This window comes from Puma concolor, chromosome C1 (genome assembly GCF_028749965.1).
Source record: "Puma concolor isolate L17-30 chromosome C1, mPumCon1.1.hap2, whole genome shotgun sequence".
NCBI classification, from domain to species: domain Eukaryota; kingdom Metazoa; phylum Chordata; class Mammalia; order Carnivora; family Felidae; genus Puma; species Puma concolor.
The window spans coordinates 161,425,624-161,450,048 of record NC_141674.1 but is presented as its reverse complement, the minus strand read 5'-3'; the positions used below and the strand labels follow the sequence as shown (position 1 = coordinate 161,450,048).

The 24,425-nt window shown below is 35.8% G+C and overlaps 1 protein-coding gene across 6 annotated transcripts in view; it reads right to left on the bottom strand.

Annotated features, from left to right (window-relative positions):
- Positions 1-24,425, bottom strand: part of DYNC1I2 (dynein cytoplasmic 1 intermediate chain 2) — a 59,210-nt gene that overhangs the window by 3,982 nt on the left and 30,803 nt on the right. For all 6 annotated transcript variants that reach the window (XM_086718893.1, XM_086718892.1, XM_086718896.1 and 3 more), the window contains 9 exons: positions 19,352-19,447; positions 18,975-19,137; positions 18,751-18,850; positions 18,102-18,227; positions 17,073-17,219; positions 16,594-16,707; positions 16,182-16,315; positions 15,159-15,303; positions 379-519 (listed from right to left, as the gene is read on the bottom strand). In XM_086718893.1, the coding sequence (XP_086575019.1) occupies positions 379-519; positions 15,159-15,303; positions 16,182-16,315; positions 16,594-16,707; positions 17,073-17,219; positions 18,102-18,227; positions 18,751-18,850; positions 18,975-19,137; positions 19,352-19,447 (1,166 nt within the window). The remainder of the gene's footprint in view (positions 1-378; positions 520-15,158; positions 15,304-16,181; positions 16,316-16,593; positions 16,708-17,072; positions 17,220-18,101; positions 18,228-18,750; positions 18,851-18,974; positions 19,138-19,351; positions 19,448-24,425) is intronic.

Genomic DNA, 24,425 nt, shown 5'->3' with positions numbered 1-24,425 from the left:
GGCTAAGAGATAATTTAGAAACTCAGAATTAAGGTTAACATATTTCAACAGTCTGAAACTATCTGCTTTGTAGTCTATGAATGAAAAATATCCCAGTTGCCTTATGAATGAGACTTTGCCAGGACATTACAGACATGATAGTGCTTTTCAGAAGTAAAAGGAAATGCCCCAGTGCTCTTGGCAACATTATTTTTCCCTTCAATTCTGCACAGCATGCTGTTTATTATTTAGGGTACAAAGCTTATTTGGTTGCTTTGTGATGAAGCTACAATCACAGAGCCCTTTTACATTCCTTGGGATAAAAAGAATTTCACAAATTATTCAATAAATCTCCAATTTTCTATTTTTCAGTGCTATTTTTGTTATTATCCTGCTCACCTCAGTGTCATTATTGAGATTCCACAAATCCAGCCTCCCCATGCCATCCACACAAGCAAACAGGGCTGGGTGGGTGGGTGACCACATAACATCATAAACATAGTCTGAATTATCTTCAAATGAATACAAAGGCTTGTTATTCTGAAAGGGAAAAGTTGATTCTTAGCATAGTCAAAATACAACATACATTAATAGGTATGAATAACATTTTATGATCTTTAACTCAGCCTAGAAGTTCCTCTTATTTGTTTCGCTACAAAATTACCTGGAGTTATAAACTAAGAATCAACTATGGGATTGCAGTTTCTTTTTAACTTGTAGACACCATACTGTTTAAAAAAAAAAAGGAACAGAATGTACTTCAAAAACACTTGACCATGAGAGGATTCTGGGAAGAGGATAGTAATGGCTGTATACTTTTTGAACCTCCCCTAAATCTCCCCATAAACCCAGACACAGCAAAGAGGATAGCAAAACCAAAGATTCACAGACAATATGCACACCAAAATCAGGAGACAAAGCTCCAAATGTGAGTAGAAACAAACCTCTGCCAACTGCAAGACCTACAGGGTACCAGCATCCTTGCAAGAAGAAGTGTGGAAAGGCATGGGGCTTTTGACGACCAGAGAGCAGAAGAGAGGAGACGCACAGTTGACAGCGGATGCTCACTGCATAGTGCTGGGGAGCACGTGGAGTCTGAGAACCGCAGCAGAAACTAGGAGGGAGTTTAACGCAATTCTATTTATAAATAATGCAAGCAGACTCCAATGTGATGTAAGTAAGGTCTAATGGTGCAGTCTGAGTTCTATAAACTCTCAAAATTAACAAACCAAAGTTCTCTTTCAAGACAAAATCTCACCAAAGAGAAACCGCTGGGAGAAGAATCAAAGTTGTGGCATATATAGCACAGTAGGACAAAGGAAAGACAAGGCTCAGATAAAAGTGGTAGAGAAAAACATAAAACACACATCTCAGAAAGTACAAGATAGACAGACACATAGAGGTAAATATCCACTTTGCAGAAAGGGGCATGGGAGGAGCACAGACTCTTGATCTTGGGGTCGTGAGATCAAACCCCACAGAGGGTGTAAAGATTTCTTAAATAAATGAAACTTAAACACAGGAGAGGTTTTTTTTTTTTAATTTTTAAAATTTATTTTATTATTTTTTAATATGAAATTTATTGTCAATTGGTTTCCATACAACATCCAGTGCTCATCCCAACAGAGTTTTAACCTAGACTATGAAACTAGAAAAGCTATCCTTGCCCATTACCTCCCTCCTAAGAGTAGAGAAAAATTCAGTTCACTAGTAGACAATAAGCAACAAAAAAGAATCTTAGTTGGGGTGTCTGGGTGCCTTGGTCAGTGAAGCACCCAACTCTTTTGATTTTGGCCTAGGTCATGACCTCACACAGTTCCTGGTTCAAGCCCTGCATCAGGCTCCGCGCTGACAGTGCAGAGCCTGCTTAGGATTCTCTCCACACCACGCCCCCCCCGCCCCCCGTCTCTGTCTCTCTCTCATGCACGCTCTCTCTCTATATTAAACAAATAAATAAATAAATACAATAGTAGGTTCTTAGCCAAATCCCAAAGTTATTGCAGCAGATCATCAATAATGGTGTCATGACAATTAAATGGGAAAAGAATGTTTTTTGGGGGGTACAAGATGAATATGCACATGCACAAGAATGAAGTTGGACCCCTCCTTTCTCGTACCCTACACAAAAAGTAACTCAAAATATACTAGTAGCCACAGCAATCAGACAACAAAGAGAAATAACAGGCATCCAAATCAGTAAGGAAGAAGTAAAACTTTATTTGCAGAAGGCATGATACTATATATAGAAAATGGGGAAAATGCCACCCAAAAATTGCTAGAACTGATAAATGAATTCAGTAGTCAGAGGATACAAAATCAGTGTACAGAAATCTGTTGTATTTCTATACACCAATAATGAAGCAGCACAAAGAGAAATTAAGAACACAGCCCATTTACAATTACACCAAAAATAATTGACACATCTAGGAATAAACTTAACCGAAGACATGAAAGACCCATACCCTGAAAACTACAGAACACTGATGAAAGAAACTTAAGATGACACAAAGAAATGGAAAGACATTCCATGCTCAAGAATTGAAGAATACTGTTAAAATGTCTCTACTACCCAAAGCAACCTATACACTCAATGCAATCCCTATCAAAATACAACAGCATTTTTCACAGAACTAGAACAAAAAATTCTAGAATTTATATGGAACCACAAAAGACACCAAATAGCTAAAGATACTTTGAAAAAGAAAAGCAAAGCTGGAGGTAATCACAATTCCAGACTTCAAGTTATATTACATAGCTGTAGTCATCAAAACAGTATGGTACTGCACCACAACAGACACAAGATCAAGGGAACAGAAGAGAAAAAAACCCCAGAAATAAACCCACAATTATCTGGTCAATTAATCTTCAAGAAAGCAGGAAAGAATACCCAATGAGAAAAAGTCTCTTAAACAAATGGTGCTGGGAAAACTGGTGAGCTACAGGCAAAAGAATGAAACTGAACCACTTTCTTACACCATACATAGAAATAAAGTCACAGTGGATTAAAGACCTAAATGTGAGACCTGAAACCATAAAAATCCTAGAAGAGTATAGGCAGTAACTTCTCTGACTTCTCAGCTATAGCAACTTTTTTCTAGATAGGTCCCTTGAGGCAAGGGAAACCAAGGAAACTAAAATAAACTATTGGGACTACCTCAAAATAAAAAGCTTCTGCATAGCAGAGGAAACAACCAACAAAACTAAAAGGCAGCCTATGGAATGGGATGACATATCCAATAAAGGGTTAGTATCCAAAATATATAAAGAACTGATACAACTCAACACCCAAAACCCAAATAATCCAATTTAAAAATAGACAGACGAGTCTTCGACATGAACAGAGAAGTCTCTGAAGAAGATGTCCAAATGGCCAACAGACACATGAAAAGATGCCCATCATCACTTATCATCAGGGAAATGCAATCAAAACTACAGTGAGATACCACCTCACACCTATCAGAATGGCTAAAATCAACAATGTAAGAAATAACTGGTGTTGGTGGGGATATGGAGAAAAAGGAACCCTCTTGCACTGTTGGTAGGAAAGCAACTGGTGCAGCCACTATGGAAAATGGTATGAAGATTTCTCAAAAAGTTAAAAATAGAGGCAACCTTATGATCCAGCAATCACTCTACTGGTTATTTATCCAGAAAAGACAAAAACACTAGTTCAGGGGTCCCTGGGTGGCTCAGTTGGTTAAGCGCCCAACTTCAGCTTAGGTCATGGTCTCGCAGTTTGTGAGTTCGAGCCCCGTGTCGGGCTCTGTGCTGATAGCTCAGAGCCTGGAGCCTGCCTGGGATTCTGTGTGTGTGTGTGTGGTGTGTGTGTGTGTGTGTCTCTCTCTCTGCCCCTCCCCTGCTTGCACTCTGTTTCTCTCCCTCTCAAAAATAAATAAACATTAAAAAAAAAATGAAAAAAAAAAACCCACTAATTCAAAGGGATACACGCACCCCTATGTTTATAGCAGCATTTTTTTTTTTCAACGTTTATTTATTTTTGGGACAGAGAGAGACAGAGCATGAACGGGGGAGGGGCAGAGAGAGAGGAAGACACAGAATCGGAAACAGGCTCCAGGCTCTGAGCCATCAGCCCAGAGCCTGACGCGGGGCTCGAACCCACGGACCGCAAGATCGTGACCTGGCTGAAGTCGGACGCTTAACCGACTGCGCCACCCAGGCGCCCCATATAGCAGCATTATTTATAATAGCCAAGATATGGAAACAGCCCAAGTGTCCATTGACTGATAAATGGATAAAGAAGGTATACACACACACACACACACACACACACAGGAATATTATTCAGTCATAAAAAAAAATGAAATCTTGCCATTTGCGATGACTTGGATGGAGCTAGAGAGTATAATGCTAAGCGAAATCAGTCAGAGAAAGACAAGTATCATATGATTTCACTAATGTGGAATGTAAGGAACAAAGGGAAGATAAAAAGAGAGAGAGAGAAAGAGATATACCAAAAACAGACTCTTAGCTACAGAAGACAAACTGATGGTCACCAGAAGAGAGGTGTATGGGGGGAGGAGGAGGGGTTAAACAGGTGATGGGGATTAAGGAGTACACTTGTTGTGATGAGCACCAGGAGATGTATAGAATTGCTGAATCACTATATCATACATCTGAAACTAGTATAACACTGTATGTTAACTAATCTAACACTACATGTTATCTAACTAGAATTAAAATTAAAACTTAAAAGAAGAAAAGAAAGTAACTCAAAATGTTATCACATATCCAAATAAAGAGGTAAGGCTATAACTCTTAGGAAAAAGCATAGGAGTTAAGTTGTTGTGACCTTGGAGTCGCCAAACCAAAAGTACAAAAAACAAAAGAAAAAGTCAATAAATTGGGCTATATCAAAATTAAATGCTCTTGTGCTTCAAACAATACCCTCAAGAAAGTGAAAAGACAACATATACAATGGAGAAAATATCTGGATGTCATACATCTGATAGGTGACTTGTATCTAGAACTCTTTAAACTCATTAATAAAAAAGGAAAATAAGCCAATCAAAAACTGGGTAAAGGATCTGAACAAACATTTCTCTATGGAAGATCTACAAACAACAAATAATCACTTGAAAAGATGCACAACATCATTATCCATCAGGGAAATGCAAATCGAAATCACAATAAGATATCATTTCATACACTAGGATGTCTTCTAATAAAAAGGACAGACAATAGTAAGTGTTAGTGAAGATGTGAGAAATCAGAACCCTCATACATTGCTGGTGGAAATATAAATTAGTGCTGCTGTTTTGAAAAACAGCTTGTTACTCAAAATGCTAATTAGAGTTAACATATGACCTAACAATTTCACTCCTAGTATATACCCAAGAGAAATGAAAACATAGTACACAACAAAAACTTGTACACAAGTGTCCACAGCAACATTATTCACAACAGCCCAAAAGTGGAAACAACCTAAATGTCCATTAACTAATGAACGGGTAAAACAAAAAGTGGTATATCCATAAAATGGGATAGTTTTGGGCCGCAAAAGGAATGAAGTATTGATACATGCCACACATGGATGAATCTTGAAAATACTATGTGAAGTGAAAGAAGCCAGTCACATACTGCGTTTCCATGAAATGTCTGTAACAGGAAGTTCCACAGAAATAGAAAGTAGATTAGGTCACTTCCAGGAGCTGGAGAAGGGAAATGAGGAATGACTGCTAAAGGATTTATATAAAGTTTCTTTCTGAAATTTGAAAATGTTCTAAAATTAGACAGTGATGACAGTGCACATCTTTGTGAATACACTAAGAATTGTACACTTTAAAAGGGTGGATTTTATGGTATTTGAATTGTATCTCAATAATGCTGTTAATTAAAAAAGAAAAAAAGAGATAAAATGAATTTTTTAAAAAGTGACAGACAAAAATTAACAAAAATATACCTATAAAGGCAGCCACTGAAGAAGAAAACCAAAGCAATAATATAGTACAAGTATGAAAAATAATTCAAGAGAACTCTCCTAAAATAAAAGACGGCTTGAAACTACATATTTAAGAGTACTCCTTTGTATCTAGGAAAATCAACCCTTTAAAGAAAAAGAAGAAGAAAAAAAAAGGTTTTGTAAGACCAGGTCACAATTAAGGAAAAGGAAATCAGACTGTCATCAGACTTTTTGACAACAATGCTTTTTGCCAGAAGACAACTGAATAACATTTAAGGTAATCAAACAAAAAACTAAATCATGAATTTTATATATAGCCAAACTGACCTTTCTAACAAGACAGGCTATTATGAATTGGGAATAATGCAACCACAAGCACATCCACAAGCACTCTACTGCAGAATGAGCTTCAGATGACAAAAAAAAAAAAAACCCTGAGGAGACATCAGAGTAAGGACAGGGAGATACCAAGTGATTCATGAGGGTAAACTTCACTTTACGGAAGCGTGAACAATCTACAACTATAATACAGTAAGAATGCAAAATCCAGACTGTGAGAAACTCTTAACAGGACAACCAACTTGGTTTCTTCTTCAACAACAGCAATAAAGCAAGAAGAGAGGGAAAGGAAGCCCTATCTTAAGAGAGGGGCTCAAAAGACATATCAACTGCAAATATATGTACTTTATTTGGGTCCTGCTGCAAACAAATGGTAAAAAAAAATTTTTTTTAACTGAACATTGATTGGCTATTTAATGAAACTAAGAAATCACTTATTATTTTTGGGGGTGTGATATAGAGCATCATGGCTTTCTTTTTTAAAGACTTTCTTTTTTAGAGATACATACTGAGTAATTATAGATGAAATAATATGTCTCGGCTTGCTTTAAAATCCAGGCATATGGAGGGAGTGTTCATGGGAATGAATCAAACAAGACTGGTCATGTGTTGATAATTGTGGAAGCTAGGTAATGCATGGCTTCATTATACTCTTCTCTCTGCTTTTGTATCTATTTGGAATTTTCCATAATAGTTTAAAAATATTTACAAATTTCAGATATCATAGTAAATGTCAACAGCATGACTATCTTCGTATCTAAAAATGTTTGCTTGTAATTAAGAAATTTTTCACAAAACGTAAAAGTTTTATAAGCTATAAACAGAAACTAGTAAGTTTTTTATCCTCTTAAGATCACTATTTTCCTATAAATCTCTTAGGCAACAATGATAAATGAAGTCTCACTCTCAGGTAGTGGTTTTCAACATAGGCCTGGCATCACCATCATCTGCAGAGCTTTTTAAAAATCCAGATGCAGCAACCCATCCTCCCCCCACCCCACCCCCTTGCTCCATACACTTCATCAGTGTTTCTGGTGTTGCTGCACTAGTGATTCTGATGCATACCACAATTAAGAACCACCATGCTAAGGTATATTACTCCTGAGGTGATAGTATACTTCCCCAAGGACATCCCATTTTCAAGCAATTTTGTGGTCCCATCAAAGATTTAAAACAGAAATTGTTCAAAACATGTTCACTTGCTCAGCTCTGTAAGAATACATATTGGTCTACATAATGTTCTTTTTTTTTTTAAAATTTTTTTTTTTTCAACGTTTATTTATTTTTGGGACAGAGAGAGACAGAGCATGAACGGGGGAGGGGCAGAGAGAGAGGGAGACACAGAATCGGAAACAGGCTCCAGGCTCTGAGCCATCAGCCCAGAGCCCGACGCGGGGCTCGAACTCACGGACCGCGAGATCGTGACCTGGCTGAAGTCGGACGCTTAACCGACTGCGCCACCCAGGCGCCCCTGGTCTACATAATGTTCTAAAGGAGGGGATATCAATAGAAAAATGGGCAAAAGACTTGAACAGGCACTTCACGTAATGGTCAAAAACCACATGAAAGGTGCTTAATCTCATTAGTCTCAAGATAATGTATATTAAAACCACAATGCAATGCAACTACACCCATCAGAATGATTAAAATGGAAAAAGGCAGAAAATATTAAGTGTTGACAAGGATGCAGAACTGGGGGAACTTTCATGTGCTACTAGTGGATTACAAACTGGTAAAACTATTTTGGAAAACTGCTTGGCAGTATCTACTAAGGCAGAATGTAGGCATATCCTATGGCCAAGTATTTCACTCCTACATATATGCCCAAGAGAAATGGTTGCTTATGTCCATCAAAAGACATCTACAACTATGCTCACAGCAACACTATTCATAACAGCCCCAAACTGCAATCAACCCAAAAACCATCAGCAGTAGAATGGACAAATTGTGGTATACCTACACAATGGAATAGTATACAACCAAGAGAAGAAAAACAATATGAATTAATCTCACAAACATACTGTTAAGCAAAGCAGCCAGACACAAATAAGTAAATATTATATGATTCCATTTTTATAAAATATGAAAAAAGTTGAATGCAAACTAGATTAAAAGCTATTCATGTTTATAATGAAAAAGAAGACTTGTAAATATCTCAGGAAATGATTTAGATTAAATGTTTCATCTACTCAGTGCACTATGCTGCAGCCAGAAAAAAAAGCAGGAAGCAGTACAACTGGGTAAAAGATTGTATTAAAAATAAAAATACAATAAATGGCAACATGTTTCAAATCTTTCAAATGTGATTATAGACCTCTTACAATTGTTTCAAGTTTAATTTTAAAAACAGTCATCCAAGGACTAGCAATTTTTTCCTTTCAAAAAGAAAACATGTACTTAACACCAAATACTGTTTTGTAATACAATAATTTTATATAACTGTCAATTAAAACCCCAAATGGATCACTTAAAGTACATTTTAACGGTAACATTTTTTCTTAACTTGAAGACTTCTGCCTAAATGGCAGAGAGGCAGCAGGGAGGAATTGAAGAGGGGTACAAGACCCAGATCACTGTCTCAGGGCTACTAATAACTAGTTTTAAGACTTTGGAAAAGTCACTTCATCATTCTAGGCCCCTAATTCCTTATTTACAAGACAAAGATTTTGTATCAGTGGTTCTGACCCTTGACTATACATTGTAATCCTCCTAACTCTGGAGAATTTTTAAAAATACGCTGTTGTTTGGATCTCCCCCTTAGATATTTTTTTATTAATTTTTTAAATGTTTATTATTTTTGAGAGAGAGACAAAGCACTAGTAGGGGAGGGGCAGAGAGAAAGAGAAGGAGACACAGAATCCAAAGCAGGTTCCAGGCTCTGAGCTGTCAGCACAGAGCCTGATGTGGGGCTTGAACTCACTAACCGAGAGATCACAACCTGAGCTGTAGTCAGATGCTTAACCTACTGAGCCACCCAGGTGCTCCTCCCCTTAGATATTTTGATTTAATTAGTTCAGCATGCCAAGTGAGCACTAAAAGTGTTCTTTTTGTTTTTTTTTTTAAGAGAGAGACAGGGAGTGTGAGCAGGTTAGAGGGAAATAGAGAATCTTAAGCAGGCTCTATCAGTGCAGAACCCAATGTGGGACTCAGTTCCTTGACCCTGTGGGATCATGACCTGAGCTGAAATCAAGAGTCAGATGCTCAACTGACTGAGCCACCCAAGCATCCCAAGGTTAGCACTAAAAGTTTTAAAAGTTGCCCAGGTTATTCTAATGTGACCCAAACTGAGACCCACTTAACTAAATAACGTCTAAAGGATCACTGAAGCTGTAAAATTATTACAAATAAAAGGTCTGCAAACACATCTGCCAAAAGAATGAATCAAAACAAGCTTCTTTGAATGATAGGTAGCATCCGAATAAGCAAAAGTAGCTCATTATAGTACAGTGGTGTGAATAAACACTGTGTGGTCAAGTGAGAAGCCATATTTTTTTTTCTGAGTTCTTTACGATTATGTATTGGGTTGAATAGTTTCTCTCTCTCTCCCCCTACAAATTCACGTCCACCTGGAACCTGTAAGTGTGATGCTATTTGGAAACAAGTTCTTTGCAGATGTAATCAGGTTGAGCTGAGGCTATACTGCATTACAGTGGGCCCAAATCTAGCGTAACTGCTGTCTTAAAAGAGAAACATTTGGACAGAGACACCGAGACAAACAGGGAGAATACCATGTAATGACAGAGGCAGAGACTGGAGTGATGCAGCTGCAAGCCAAGAAGCACCAGGATTGCTGGCAACCACCAGAAGCTAGGAAAGAGGCAAGGAGCACAGGAACAGATTCTCCCTCAGAAGCCTCCAAAAGTCACCAACCTTGCCAACATCTTGATCTTGGACTTCTAGTCTCCAGAACTGTGAAATAATAAATTTCTGTTGTTTTAAGCCACCCAGTTTGTGGCAATTTGTTTCAGCAGCCTTAGGAAACTAATATAGTAATTCTATATTTTTCTATAGAGAGAGTTCTAGCTTAATAACCAGAAGTGTCCCTATAGTAAATCTATGAACATAACAAATAAGTGCTCTCCAGAGAACTGAGTAAGTATGCCCTCACTTGGATGAGAAGAGAAATAAAATCTCTTTAAAAACAAATAATTCCAGGATCAGAAACATCTTCCTATATAGCCTTATTGAAGATACAAACTTTTTGAGAAGGAATGTCTATTAAAAGCAATGGAAATACAAAGTAGAGTCTTAAAAGAAAAATGAAGACAGTACCCAATTGTCCAGGAGAGAATCTCAGCTAATGGATTCTAAAAATTACCACCCATGGCAAGGCTATCTCTCTATGAAAATGAATGAATCACACTATCTTTGCTTGATGCCATTAAACATTCAAATTAGAAAACTTCTTTTGTTCCAATTCCTTGCTCACTAAGCAATCTTCTGATTATAATTTGGCTTCCCACGTGGGTTGTCTACAGGGAAACAATGAGCTGGTCAGGCCAGCATGAGCATCTCTGGGCCTTCTGGCAATCGTTTCTCATTGGTAAATTAATAAATTGATCCTCTCCATGTCAGCGTCTTAGAAGCTTGTTAGTTCCAGTCAGCACTCCCTGGCTAATCAACTCTAGCAGACTGACAAGACTAAGTTTCTGAATATGCAAAGGGCAGGCTGGACACTGGCTAGTAGCAAGTTACTATAGTAATGCTAACATGGAGGACTGGTCCTAATGGTCGGACAGCCTTCCCCAAGAAACAATCCAAATTCAAAGCATTTTTTCATTTGAACTTGTTCAACATGTGCACAGTTGCTATTCCAAGCATTAGGAAAATCTCTTTAACCCCATTTTAAGGCTGGTATTCTCTGAGAGTTAAATAATTAAGCTGTTAAAATAGAAAAGAGGATTTAAGACATCAGAGATTGTGAAAATTCAAGGTGTAGATGGACTATCGAAGTCTGAAAACTACCTATTCTAAGAAATTACCCACATTAATAATTTTAACCATGACTGGTAAATACAATTCTGACAGGCATTTGTTCTGAGGTTAGAATATACTGTGCATACATGAAAACATTTTGGCCCCCAAATAAGTAATTCTTATATTTTAAGAGTGATTATGTAACAAGTATGGTTAGATGTGGTAGAATATTAAGCTAATTTACCAGGTCTACCCCTAAATTGAGCTCTTATGGAATCCTCTGGTTACCTTCAAGAAGTTTCATTCCTCACACATTCTTCCCACAATTTTTCAGGGCTGCCAAATACTTCTGTTGTAAACTTTCAAATTTGGCATTTTGAAAAGGTAATAGTGTCTTCCAAATATATTAGAAGCAATGTCTTGGTTGGTATAAACCTCACCAAAACGTGGAAAATCATCTCCCTCTGTTTATCTTCTTTACTAAAAATAACTGAATTAAAAAAAAAGTCATGAAAACAATTTGATGACCCAGAACTATTGCTGCCTTATAAATTCCTGACCAGGCAAAAATCAGAAGCTGACTACAGAAATAGTTTATTTATTTATTTTTTTGAACTTTTAAAAAAATTTATTATTTCTTTTGAGAGAGAGAGTGCGTGCACAGGGGCAGGGCAGACAGGGGGAGAGAGAGAGAGAGAGAGGGAGAATCCCAAGCAGGCTTCGCACTGAACACATGGAGCCCAACACGGGGCTTGAACCCACGAACCATGAGATCATGACCTGAGAGTTGGACGCTTAACAGACTAAGCCACCCAGGTGCCCCAGAAGTAGCTTACTTTAAGCTAAATTTCAGGCAGTGTCAAATTGAGATTTCTGGGATTTTTTTAACAGACTTACAAGGCAGAGAAGAAAAACATTTAAAGTTTGTTAAATTCATGAATGTGAAGATACTGGTTTAAAAGCTTAAAATGGAACTGGAACAATGTTTTTAAGGAGATTATTTAGAAACCTTGTCTATTATTTATAACTATTGTGTTGGAGAGCACAGAGGCTCTATCAGGTTTTTTGACAGGGCAGACAGTAAATACCAATAATATAATTAATCACGAAGTATAAATCCAAGATCAAAACAAGAATACTGGAAGCCATGATATGATCAAATAAAAAAATATTTATTCAGATTGTTGCTGTTCTATTCTTCATAGACTAGAATTAGTTGTGTGTAGAAAAGTTAGAATAAAAGATAACTTTTCTGTAAAGTTTTAGAGGGCCCATGAGCATGTATAAAAACACCCTGTTCAATGTGGGCTAGTCTTTTGGTCACTAATACTGGAGAGGTATGTACATATGTATGTGGGTGGGGGAGACATATGTATCACAGATGAATGAATAAATGAAGCTCACAGAAGGAAGCAATGCCTAGCTCAATTAGCAAAGAAACCGACATGCCTGCCTGTCATTCTTATTCAGAAGGCAGTTCTATGTTGAAATACAGCAAAATACTAGAACAAAAAATACCAACCACCAATCAACCAGCTGTGTAACACCACAAAAGCAAGCATCAATCAGTCTGCTATCACAGACATACGTTCTGTTCTTGTTTAGGCAATGAAGAGCAATTCTTCATTTTCCAGTCCTGCTGTTAAGTTTAAAAAATTTGTTTTAAGTTTATTTATTTTCTGAGAGACAAAGACAGCATGAGAGGGGGAGAAGAAGAGAGACAGAAAATCCCAAGCAGGCTCTGTGCTGCCAGCCCAGAGCCCGATGTGGGGCTTGAACTCATGAACTGAAATTGAGTCGCACACTTAACTGACTAAGCCACCCAGGCGCCCCCAGTCCTGCTGTTAAGTTTAAAGCTAAAAACCTGGCAACTGAAGCCCTGTGAAATATTTAAATCTACAAATCTATAAAAGATTCTTTTCAATTACTGAAAAAGGAAGCTGGGCAACAACCTAACAAAGATGTGATGTCTCCTGTATCTATACAAAGGACTACTCAGGTGAAAACACATTAAGAAATCTAGCTTCTTATACAGCTGCCTGCAGCCTATACTGAAATAATTGGCCTCATCTCTCCAATTCTGCATCTTGCTTTGGTTTTACTAGCTAAACTATGTATTTCTTTGCTTGTGGTTGTAAGAACCTTCTTCTTCCTCTACCTTTTTCCACTGAAAAATCTCATTAAAAATTTTTTTTTTAAGAACAACCCAAGAAAGCGAACAAATGATTGACTAAAAGCATTCAGGCTCTGTCTGATCCTCATGAAGGGGAGAGAAACTAAACAGTGCTAGGTGCCTATTACATGCTAGACACTGTGTTATGTACCTTTCTATAAGTTTCCTTCATTAGCCTTAAGTGCTATTTTTATACTCGTTAATGCCAAACAAGAAAATGCTCAAATTTAAAAGGCAAGCTTTTAGAGGCAAAATTTTCTAACTCACTTCATATTTTACACTGAAAGAAAGCATCATGAAAGAACAAGAGTGAACAGTGAATCCTTCCCAGCTTTCTGAGGCCAGCATTTGACATATAAACATGAGTTCACTGTTAACAATAAAGAACATTTCTTAAGACCACTAGGTTTCCTCAAAGAAACTGAAGAACAAAGTAAGATCTCTAAACTCTGTCTCATAATAAACTATTCAAAGTGTCAACATTTAGAATAAGGCAAATAGAAACATGAGAAAAATACAGCTTAAAATTTAACTTGATTTAAGTAGAATCTGATATTCTGATTGTGCAGCTTTGCCAACTACAATGTAATATTGCAGAAAAGAAAGATAGCAAAGTCAAGACTTCTTAGTTTTAACATGGGGCAAATGAGGGACGCCTGGGTGGCTCAGTAGGTTGAGTGTCCAACTTCAGCTCAGATCATGATCTCACAGTTTGTGGGTTCAAGCCCCATGTCGGGCTCTGTGCTGACAGCTCAGAGCCTGGAGCCTGCTTTGGATTCTGTGTCTCCCTCTCTCTGCCCCTCCCCCAATCACGCTGTCTTTCTCAAAAATAAACATTAAATAATAAAAAAAAAATTTTTTTAAATATGGGGTTAAAGGAAACTAGAAGGCTTATCACAAAAAGTAACATTCCTTACTTGGATTTGCCTTGAGACTTTCACTGAAGCAGGGCGATGTCACATTTATCTGGAATTGCTAGAGGATTAGGAAGCACTTAATAACACAGTGGGTTTTTTTTAAAAAAACTGAAGCTTATTAAAACCAAAACAATTTAAAGTGTTTATTGTGGAAAACAAAAATATATATTCATCCATGCCTTCTTCACACAATACTTCTTTAATGATTCAAGTTTGTTATGTATAGTCTTATTTTTTCTTAAATTTTTTTAATGTTTATTTATTTTTTAAACAGAGAGAGACAGAGCATTAACGGGGGAGGGTCAGAGAGAGAGAGGGAGACACAGAATCTGAAGCAGGCTCCAGGCTCTGAGCTGTCAGCACAGAGCCCGACGCAGGGCTCGAACTCACAGGACGTGAGATCATGACCTGAGCCGAAGTCGGACGCTTAACTGACTGAGCCACCCAGGCGCCCCTGTATAGTCTTATTTTATAGGATTTACTGTATGTCAGTTAGTTGTGTTTTCTCCGTTTTTCTAACAGCTCTGTGAGCTACTGCAGCCTCCAGAAAGCTCTCCCAAGAGTAAATAGATGGCTTTTGTGCCAGGCTATACACAGCTATGTAAGGTGCTATGAGAGATACTCAAGTGCTTCTTCCCCAACTCAGTTCAGGATAAACAGTTCTGTGCCTAAAAAGCCTTAAGTGGGAAAATTGGTCTTTGATTGTGTGTGGGTTAATGTATTTGCCAGTACACTTATGAACACTAGAACATCTAGTAGCTCACTCATGTTCAGTATAACTTATCCGGTTTCATCTATCAGTGAATCATTCTAAGCTACTAGAAAGCTTTTCATCTTTCCCATGTAGAATTAGAGCACCACCTTGTGTCAGAAACCTGAGCAAATGAGCCTTGATACCTTAGTTTTTAGATACCTTAGTTGTCCAAAGTTTTACTGTCCAGTCAAATGATGAAGTGACAAAAAGATGTGAGAAGTCCACTGCTCCAACAGCTGCATGACAATGGATACCAGTGATTGGTCCTTGATGTCCCTCAAACATCTCACTGATTCCAGCTTTGCTATTTCATAAGAGTGAAAATGTTAGGGAAATCTCTTGTAAGTAGACCACTTATAAATACATCTTATTAAGGATTATACGTCAGACTAACATAATTTCAACAAACCTAATTCTGTTCATAACACATCAGAGTAACTTATGTTGAGTGTAAAAACTATTCAGATTTGAAAACACTACTAAAGCAGTTGGTACATGTTGAACCATAAATATATGCTGTTGACAGCAGAACTCATGACTTCAATATCTAAGGTGGTGGAATAGAGACAAAGGGATGCTATACGTAAGACAGAAAATCCGGGGTACTTTTGTATCAAAAGCTTTGAAGTGAAGGTCATCTGTATTTGAGATGAAACCTAGACACCATTTTTTTTAAGGAAGCAACTGATAAGGTACAGCTAGACACTTTCAAAACAAACTGCACAGCAGAAGACATACCAGTCAATTTAAAATATGTACATGACATTACAATACAATTATAATACAATTATCAGGAAGATGAACCAAAGCTCAAAGTACAAATAAATCAAATGGGAAAATGGCTGAAAATTTTATTTACAACTGTAAGGGTCAGTATGTGGCACGGGCATATTGTATTTCCAATTGCTGAAAGCTACTTCCTACCGCTAACTTCTGTGAGCACATGCACACATACAAAAACACATTACAATCCTTAAGATCCAGAACACATCATAATCCCAAATAACCTTTTATTTTAAAAAGTATGTAAGTTTTAATATTATATATCTGAACTCAAATATAATTTGTCAAAAATAATGAGTGGCTCTCTGACAAATTTCTACTTAAACAGGGGGCAGCTTGTTTTAATGATATTATTAAAGGGAGACATTTAAATAACTACAAATTCCAGTTTAGATTTACCTGCCATGGCGGCATGCTGTGTACACGGAACCTTCTTCACTCCCAACAACAAAGTTGTTGACATCTCCAACAGGGAAGGACATAGATGTCACAGCTACTGCCTTTGACTGTTTATGAACCAATTCCATGCTATCCTACATAGAAGAAAATTGAGGAAATGATAAACCTGCAATTTCTAATTTTCTAGTTTAATCGGTTTAAAAGCAATTCTTTTACTATAATACTTACAGAAATGTACTTTAAACGACGCGGGTTTGAAAATAAAGTATACATACAACTATACTTAATACATGTTTAGTTTATAAACTTATAATACTATTATAAAACATTTATGAAAAACATAAGCTGGGATCAGTACAGACTTAAAAAATAACACTTGTCTCAAAATTTCAGTTTTCCAAGTTTAACCTACCTGTGGATGGGAAAGCATGTCCAGACTCCATGAACAAATTTTTCCATCAGTAGATATGCTAATCAGATTGTGAGCATTTTGTGTTCCAACAACATTTACACAATATACAGGATGCTAAAGAAAGATGTTAAAAGAAGTTTTCTGGGATTATTTTACCAAAGAAATGAAACTGTTTTTACACTATAATCACAAGTATTCTGTTTCACATCAAAACAGTCTCCTATCTTGATGATATTTTTAATGTGAAGTTTGATGCTATTCTGTTGATAAACAAAATGTTGTCTCAGAAGATAGAAGAGTTTCTAATAAAACAGATTTCCAAAAATACAAAAAAAAAAAAACCTGCCTTCATTCTTGGTGGCTAGATAAGGAACTCATACATCAAAGGAAACACATTCCAAGACTACTCTGATGGACACTACTAAGTATTTAATGGCGAAACAGCACAGGAGTCTAGTGGAAATAAGCTCTTTACTTACTGTGTGTGCAGCAGCTGACAGCGGAGTTCTCTGCACTGGAGTTCTTTTATTGCTACGGTTATCCCACAGCACAATTTGGCCTGAATATGTACCACCAACAACCAGATTTGGATGAAATTTTGCAAACGTAGCAGACATCACAGCTGACTATAAATAAGTAAGATTTTTATACTTAAGGTTCAAATGGAAGAAGCTTGTTATAAAAATAATTCTATATCCAAAACATCTTCCCTTTTATTATAAGGTATTAGAGATTATAAAAAAATTTATTTAAAATTTTCATTTTATTTTGGAATATAAAAATATACCTTTAGAATAGCTTTTGCTTAAAAGTCAAAAGTAATGATTATTTGCATAAATGTGTTCAATTTATAAAAAAAAGCAAAAAAATTATTTCATGTGCTTACAGTATTAAATCAAAAGACAACTGGCTCTCCATTAGCCTCTAACAGTAATCTGACAACAGAGTATAAGTTATTTGTGATTCAGTTAAGCATTTTTTTCAGAATTATGATTATTAAAAGATTATAACTTATGCAACCAGAAAAGGCTTACAAATTCTAACCTTCCACTAAACCCACTTTAAAAATCTGCATCTGTTTCCTGCTTCAAACATATGTTTCTAGTTAAAACTATCTAGTTCCAATTCCTCAGGCCATGTATAAGTAATTCAGTGGGCCAACCATCTAATTGTATATTCAGCAAATAAGTTCCTGAGAAACTCCCTGTAGAAAAGACATTTTATAAAAGATTCCTTTTAAACAATCAATCACAATAACAGAAAATCACAACTGCAAAGGACTTTAGGTGTGATTAAACATAAGAGATGTCAGAAAAGCTACAAAAGGCATATCATGTTGAACTGAGAAGTCCTCAGTTTTCTGTTAACATCTGTTTGCAAATATGGGGTGGTTTAGTAAATGCCAATCCAATGAAATCATCACGTTGACAAGAAAAGAAAAAAGGCACTTGTCTAAATTCATTAATGAATTCTTAAACTTAGGGAAGACTGTTAAGAGACCATCTTACCTGGCAGTGAAACACATATTCGGGGGTAGTTTTTTTGTATTTCATATTCCATACAAGGGCCACACCATCCGGCTCGTGAGGAGCATCTTCATTGTTATTATAGGAAGCCACGAGTAGCTCTGGATACTGCTCACAAGAATCAAGTGGGAAAAAAAATGCTATGCGTAAGAACTGCCTCACATTCTTAGTTACTCAACTGTTTTTATCAATTGTTTTGCAAATACAAATACCTAACATTTCCCCAAGAGAGATATCTCTAGAGTTAATGCTCAATGGGATGTTAACACAACTTTAAGTTACTACAATTAGTTATTTAAAATGTTTTAACATTAAAACATTTAATAAAATGTTAAATGTTAATGTTAAAACATTTTATTAAAACATGCTGCAATTTTATCCAAAGGCTTCAGTGAGCAACTGAAATCAGTAAACCTGGGTTGTGGCATAAATTCAATCTTGAGTTTTAAATAATGTTTCCAATCCTTTCTTCCAAAGTATATAAAATAAAATAAATATGATAACATTAGAACCATCATCCATTATTACCTTAAATGATATATATTGATTTAATTACATTTCCATAATTAAAAGTGTCTATTAATTTTAATTCAGAAATGAGTTAACAGTAACCAATTCTGTTACAATTTACCTGAGATGACCAATCCAAACAACTAACAACACGATGTTTTGACCAACGTTCATCAAAAAATTGTCGATTTAATGACAGTTTAGCACCTGCTTGAATCTCTCTACAGAAAAAGAATAAAACCCAAAAAAAGATGGTGTTATAACTTCTCACTCTTGATCTTAAAGTAATTTAAGTCATCTTAAAGTAATGTTGCTGAAGCCGTAATTTTAGCAATTAAATATTACCCTTCTTTGTCTTCTAAATCTCTTCCGCTGTAGTCAAAGAAGATGTTAATCTGCTCAGAAAGAGCTCTTTCTACAATTCGTGTAGAATGGTCAAAGAAACTTAAAAACTCCTCCGAGTGTAAGATTTGTTGCTTTTCTTCTTCAGTCAGCTCATGAGGGGGAGCTGGAAAACAAATGTTTTCCTGAAGTCTGATTTATGTCCATCAAATCAGGTCAACTCACTATCACAGTTTGGATCAGTGAATGCCACACATTTTTTTTCCAACTAGGTTCGCCTCATCGATTTAGAGCATTTTATTCTACCTTAACACATAAATCATTTAAAAAATCTTAATTGGAATCAACAAAATTTTTTAAAGTTAAATTCTTTAAGATACCTTTACTATCATTTTCTTCATCTTTCTTTAAAGTTTTCTCTTCTTCAGGTTCAATAGGTGGTTTAGGAGTCACTACGTCATCTTCTTCCTCTTCATCTAAAAACACAGAGCAGTAACACAAAAATTATTTCTATGAAAATAACTGAACTTCTGAGCAATAGTTCAGAAGGTATCTAACTTCAGATAAAAGCTAAAGATAAACCACTGATAAGACAGAATGAGTAAAAATGATACAAACTTCATCAACACAATTTTAAAGAAAGAAATAAGTGGAACTTCTTGGTGTTTATACATACCTATGTGGCACCTCCAACAGTCATTCCAAATTTTGTAGCTACATAAACTGAAATAAGATATATATGCAACTAGGATAAATTCCTCATGGAAATCTCTAAAAGCTTGCAAGCATTTATCATTCCAGACAGAATAACATGTAACTCCTGCATAGTTTTATGTAGCATGCTGACACATTAATGCTGCAGAATGAAGAAAATCAAATGTCTAAAATAGCCTACAGAGCTGGCTGCTTACTTGTGATCTGAAACCATCAGTGTCTAATGGGTCTTCATATGGCATAAAGACGGCTTACATTAACTCTCAGGTTGCTATTTGAGAGGCAGATTTTAAAGATAATAGCTATGAGACCACATTTTCTATTCTGTCATTTTAAATGCAAGTCTCATTATGTACCGTTGCATGATGTGGCAATAAGCACTTAAAATAATGTTTTATTAACTTGAACAAAAATATATATTGAGATAATATACAATGTTTATAAGAAGACTTTATTACTAAATCTCCTCTCCAAACCAAGAGATACCTTAAAATCACTTACTTTAGAATGTTTTAGAACATACAACTCTGCACTACATACTGGGATAGATTTTCTATGGAGAAAACGGTTATTTTCACTGCCTAAACAGATGTGTCATTTGTCTATAAGGGAATGGCAGCAGGCGTCTACAGCACAGTGCATCTGAAGTAATGAGGGCCTATTCAATAAGGGGACTTGTTAGTTATAGTCATTTCCCCAACCTATGTTCAAAATTATCTAAAGCACACATACATGCTACATACACAAAAGAACTGGTCAAGGATGGGAAACAGCTGCCAAGTCATGGTCCCAGCAGCCAGGCCAGCTGACAAGATAGCAACAACCAGATGGCACTGCCGGGATTGTGTCTTTCTGCTGCAAGGTGGCAAAGGGATGGCACAACATTCTTCCGCTCGGCTGCTTCCAATCCTGTCTCTCCCCAATGGTGAGCCTGTGCAATTACCCACACTCCAGGAGGCCTACAGATAAGCCTTTACCCTGCAAACAAAATGCAGCTTGTAGGCCACACCAGCTGCCAAACCACACACATAGTGTTAGGTTTGGAGAGCTATGAAAATCTTTCTAAGTCTATAGTATAAGCAATAAAAATATAACTGTACCTGTAGGAGAGAAAGCTTTAAATGACACTGTATAATGCACACAATGATACAACCTCCAACTTAATCAAAATGATAATGACGTATGCCAATCCGACATTACTTGAAATTGAGCGATTTTTACGTTCTGACAAGTTTACAGAACTAGGATAAATGGCACGAATGATTTCAATATATGCTCATACTTTTGAACCAAATGGTGAAGGTTAAAATTTTTCCTTTCAAGGGCCTCAATCAGCCACAAAGGAAAACAGTAATCACTGTCTTTTCAGCCAGCCCAACCGCATTTGTCAGCCCTTTCTCCGTCAATGCAGCCAGAGCAATCAACCTGCCAAACATTCAGAATGGAAAAACAATCTGAAAATACAGGGTATAATGCACCTGCCAGTGAAAATGGCCATTTCAAGAAAAGCTAGTGATCTCAGTGACCCTGCTGAGGAGGCGGTGGTGCAAAGGGGAAAGAACACGTAAAAGAATTCTTAGTGATCGCCACTCTCTTGCACATTGACACTTCCTTACAAAGCATGCCAATTACAGCTTTTGTGCTACTTAAAAAAATGAAAGCTTTTTTTGGGCAAAATAATCACACAGAGAAACAGAAAGACAGTACTTCTTTTTAGATGAATTCTCATATACAACAGATTATTAATCTGAAAACAGTATAACTGGTAACAATTCTATACTGTACTACTCAAACATTAGGATGAAATTCTACCATAAAATCACCTGCAGGTGTAATGTAATAAAATTGGTGAATTACTTTTAACTCAGAAGCTGACTTTTAGAATGATATATTTACTTCAATTAAAAATGAAGTCTGAGAATATATATATATATGTATATATATCTATACATATATATATATATATTCTATTTTCTGCTGTTAGCTATCCTAATCAATTTTGTTTACTAGCAGGGTTTACTGTATGTAAATCCTAAAATCAAAGAGAAGGATTTTGAGATACCCTGGACAGGTCATTCTTGAGCACTGTGAATTATAAATTACAGCCTCCTACCCACATTGTATTTTCCTCCCTCAACTTTGTTGCATTATACGGCTTCTAAGTACCATTTCCAATGACAGGTGTCAAATTCCTGTCATAATGCATATGGTCAGTACTTTAGTGCTAAGTGACCTCATAATCTACATATTTAACAGAAAAGATCTTGTTTATAGACACTCTTTTCCTTTTAAAATTTAAAATGTAGATGAAGTATGTTAGACAGTGATCTATATCTGCCTATTATACGGCATCTGCTATGCTATTTGCCCATATAGTTTACTTGTAGCTGAATGAGGACTTACCATTTAGATACATGTTTTCAGGATTTTGTTTTAAAGTGAATGTACACAGCTCCCTTACTACATGGATTAAAAACTGATTTAAAAACTGTGATAGGTCAAAAGACTAAGCTAAATAAAATTTCAAGGAACATAAAACAAATGATCTGTTCTTAAAAACTACAAAAAATATTTCTATTATAAAGTTGGTCTTAGGCAATTATCTATATATACCAAATATTTGACGAAAACGCCCATCAGTAACATCAGATTAGAGAATGTTCCTCTGAACAAATACACTTCTCTTATTAAAAACTAATACAATAGCTACTAAATGACTATTAACATGATCAAAAATATAGTATCATAATTCTGGAAATTTTCTAAGCTAGTCCTTATTACATGATAAACTATAATATATTTAAAACAGAAAAAGAATGCAACAGAGCAAGAAGACTGAAAAATGGGACTGCCATGTCACATCAATTTATTGATGAATATTCATTGCAATATGCTAAGTGGTTAACTCCATGCTTTCTCTGACAGGGAATCTAGGGTTATAAACTGAGCAGTAAAGAATGCATAAACTAGCAGTTACTTTTAAAATGACAAATCTCTTGTCAATGAATGCTAAGACTAGGTTTAATGAACCATTGAATTTTTACTTTGAGTTAACATCAAAATTGTGATGTATTTTGGTGAGATGGAAAGAAAAGCTGTTCTGTAAATTAAGCTGCACCTAGAAATAATACCAAAGAACGAAATTCCAGTTGTCGGAATAATCTGTTACAATGGAGTAGGTTAATCAAAGTTAAATCATCTGTAAAATGGGTGGCTTTTGTTAAGCTGAGGGAAGGAGTCTACAGAGCAAGTTTTCTCATCTATATCTCACATTACATTTAAGAGACATCTGAGTTAAGAATAAGCAACAAAGTATACTTTGAATTATTTTAAAATATTATAACACATTTAACAGGTAATGTGTAACATTCTAGAGAATCCTCACTAAACACTGATACTTTTTAATCTATCACTTATCACGATTAATTCTCATTATGAAGTGAAAAACAAATCCCATCATTAGTGCATTAATGTTATTTAGGAAATACATTTGTTGTCTATAAATTTATTTTGTAGTTTCATTATATCGGTGTGCCCTATTTTAAGATAATTTAATGTCCTATGGAGTATTCCTAAGTTACACAGTAGGTTGATTATTCATGGTACAAAGGAAGTTGCCACCAATCTAAAAATTAGAAAATTTGTTACATATAAAAACATAATTTTCAAAAATTCAACTTATGAATAACTTCACAAAATCTTTCATAAACTATTAGAGGGAAATGCTTTCATCATTAGTTTTAAAATATAAATTAGATGTAAATAGTTTTCCTTTAAAAATTTCTAGATCAAAATCATTTGACCCACTTCATTTCAACCCATTTGTCCTTAATCTCATTTACTTACACCTTATTCTTTAAAATCAATATTAAGAGAACCTTATGTTGGGACAAAGCTTCATGAATGGATCAACAGAATCCACTCCTTTTATTATTTTTTTAAATAACATAGAGTGATATGCAAGGTTACTTGGATTTCCTTAATAATTTAGAGCTTCAACAAAGGAAGATATATAGCAGACTTTTTAATCAGGAAATATTTTGAATACAGATCTAATGCTAACTTGGGGGGGAAAATAAGAAAGAAGTAAAATTTCAATTATACCATTTAACACAATTTGTCTCTCTACATGGTCTTTCTTATACAAAATTCAGATTTTATCTAGGCAGTAATGGCATCATTTACATAGATCCTGAGATCTATGATGTCATAAATACTACATTTTTCTCACGCCATAATTTCAGATATGCTGATTAAAAGTCTTTAAGATTTAGAACAAACGTTTTAATTTTCAATTATATTTACATTCTCACAGATTCTCTAAGGGTTAAATGAATTTATTAAATACCTTATTTATTCCAGAATTTAAAAAAGAAAAATCAATTTTGGACAAGGGTAGTATCAACAAGAAGGCCCACAAATTTAGTCTACCTGGTAAGCGTGGATTACTGATAGATATTGAGATGATGCAATAAAAAAAACTTAGAGCTGTTTACATATAATACTTTTCTATACATTATAAATACTAATTGACGTTTCTGAGGAAAAATATCTGGTTACCAAACCAACACCAAAAGTAATTGTAAAACTCCACACAGAGGGGCGCCTGGGTGGCGCAGTCGGTTAAGCGTCCGACTTCAGCCAGGTCACGATCTCGCGGTCCGTGAGTTCGAGCCCTGCGTCAGGCTCTGGGCTGATGGCTCGGAGCCTGGAGCCTGTTTCCGATTCTGTGTCTCCCTC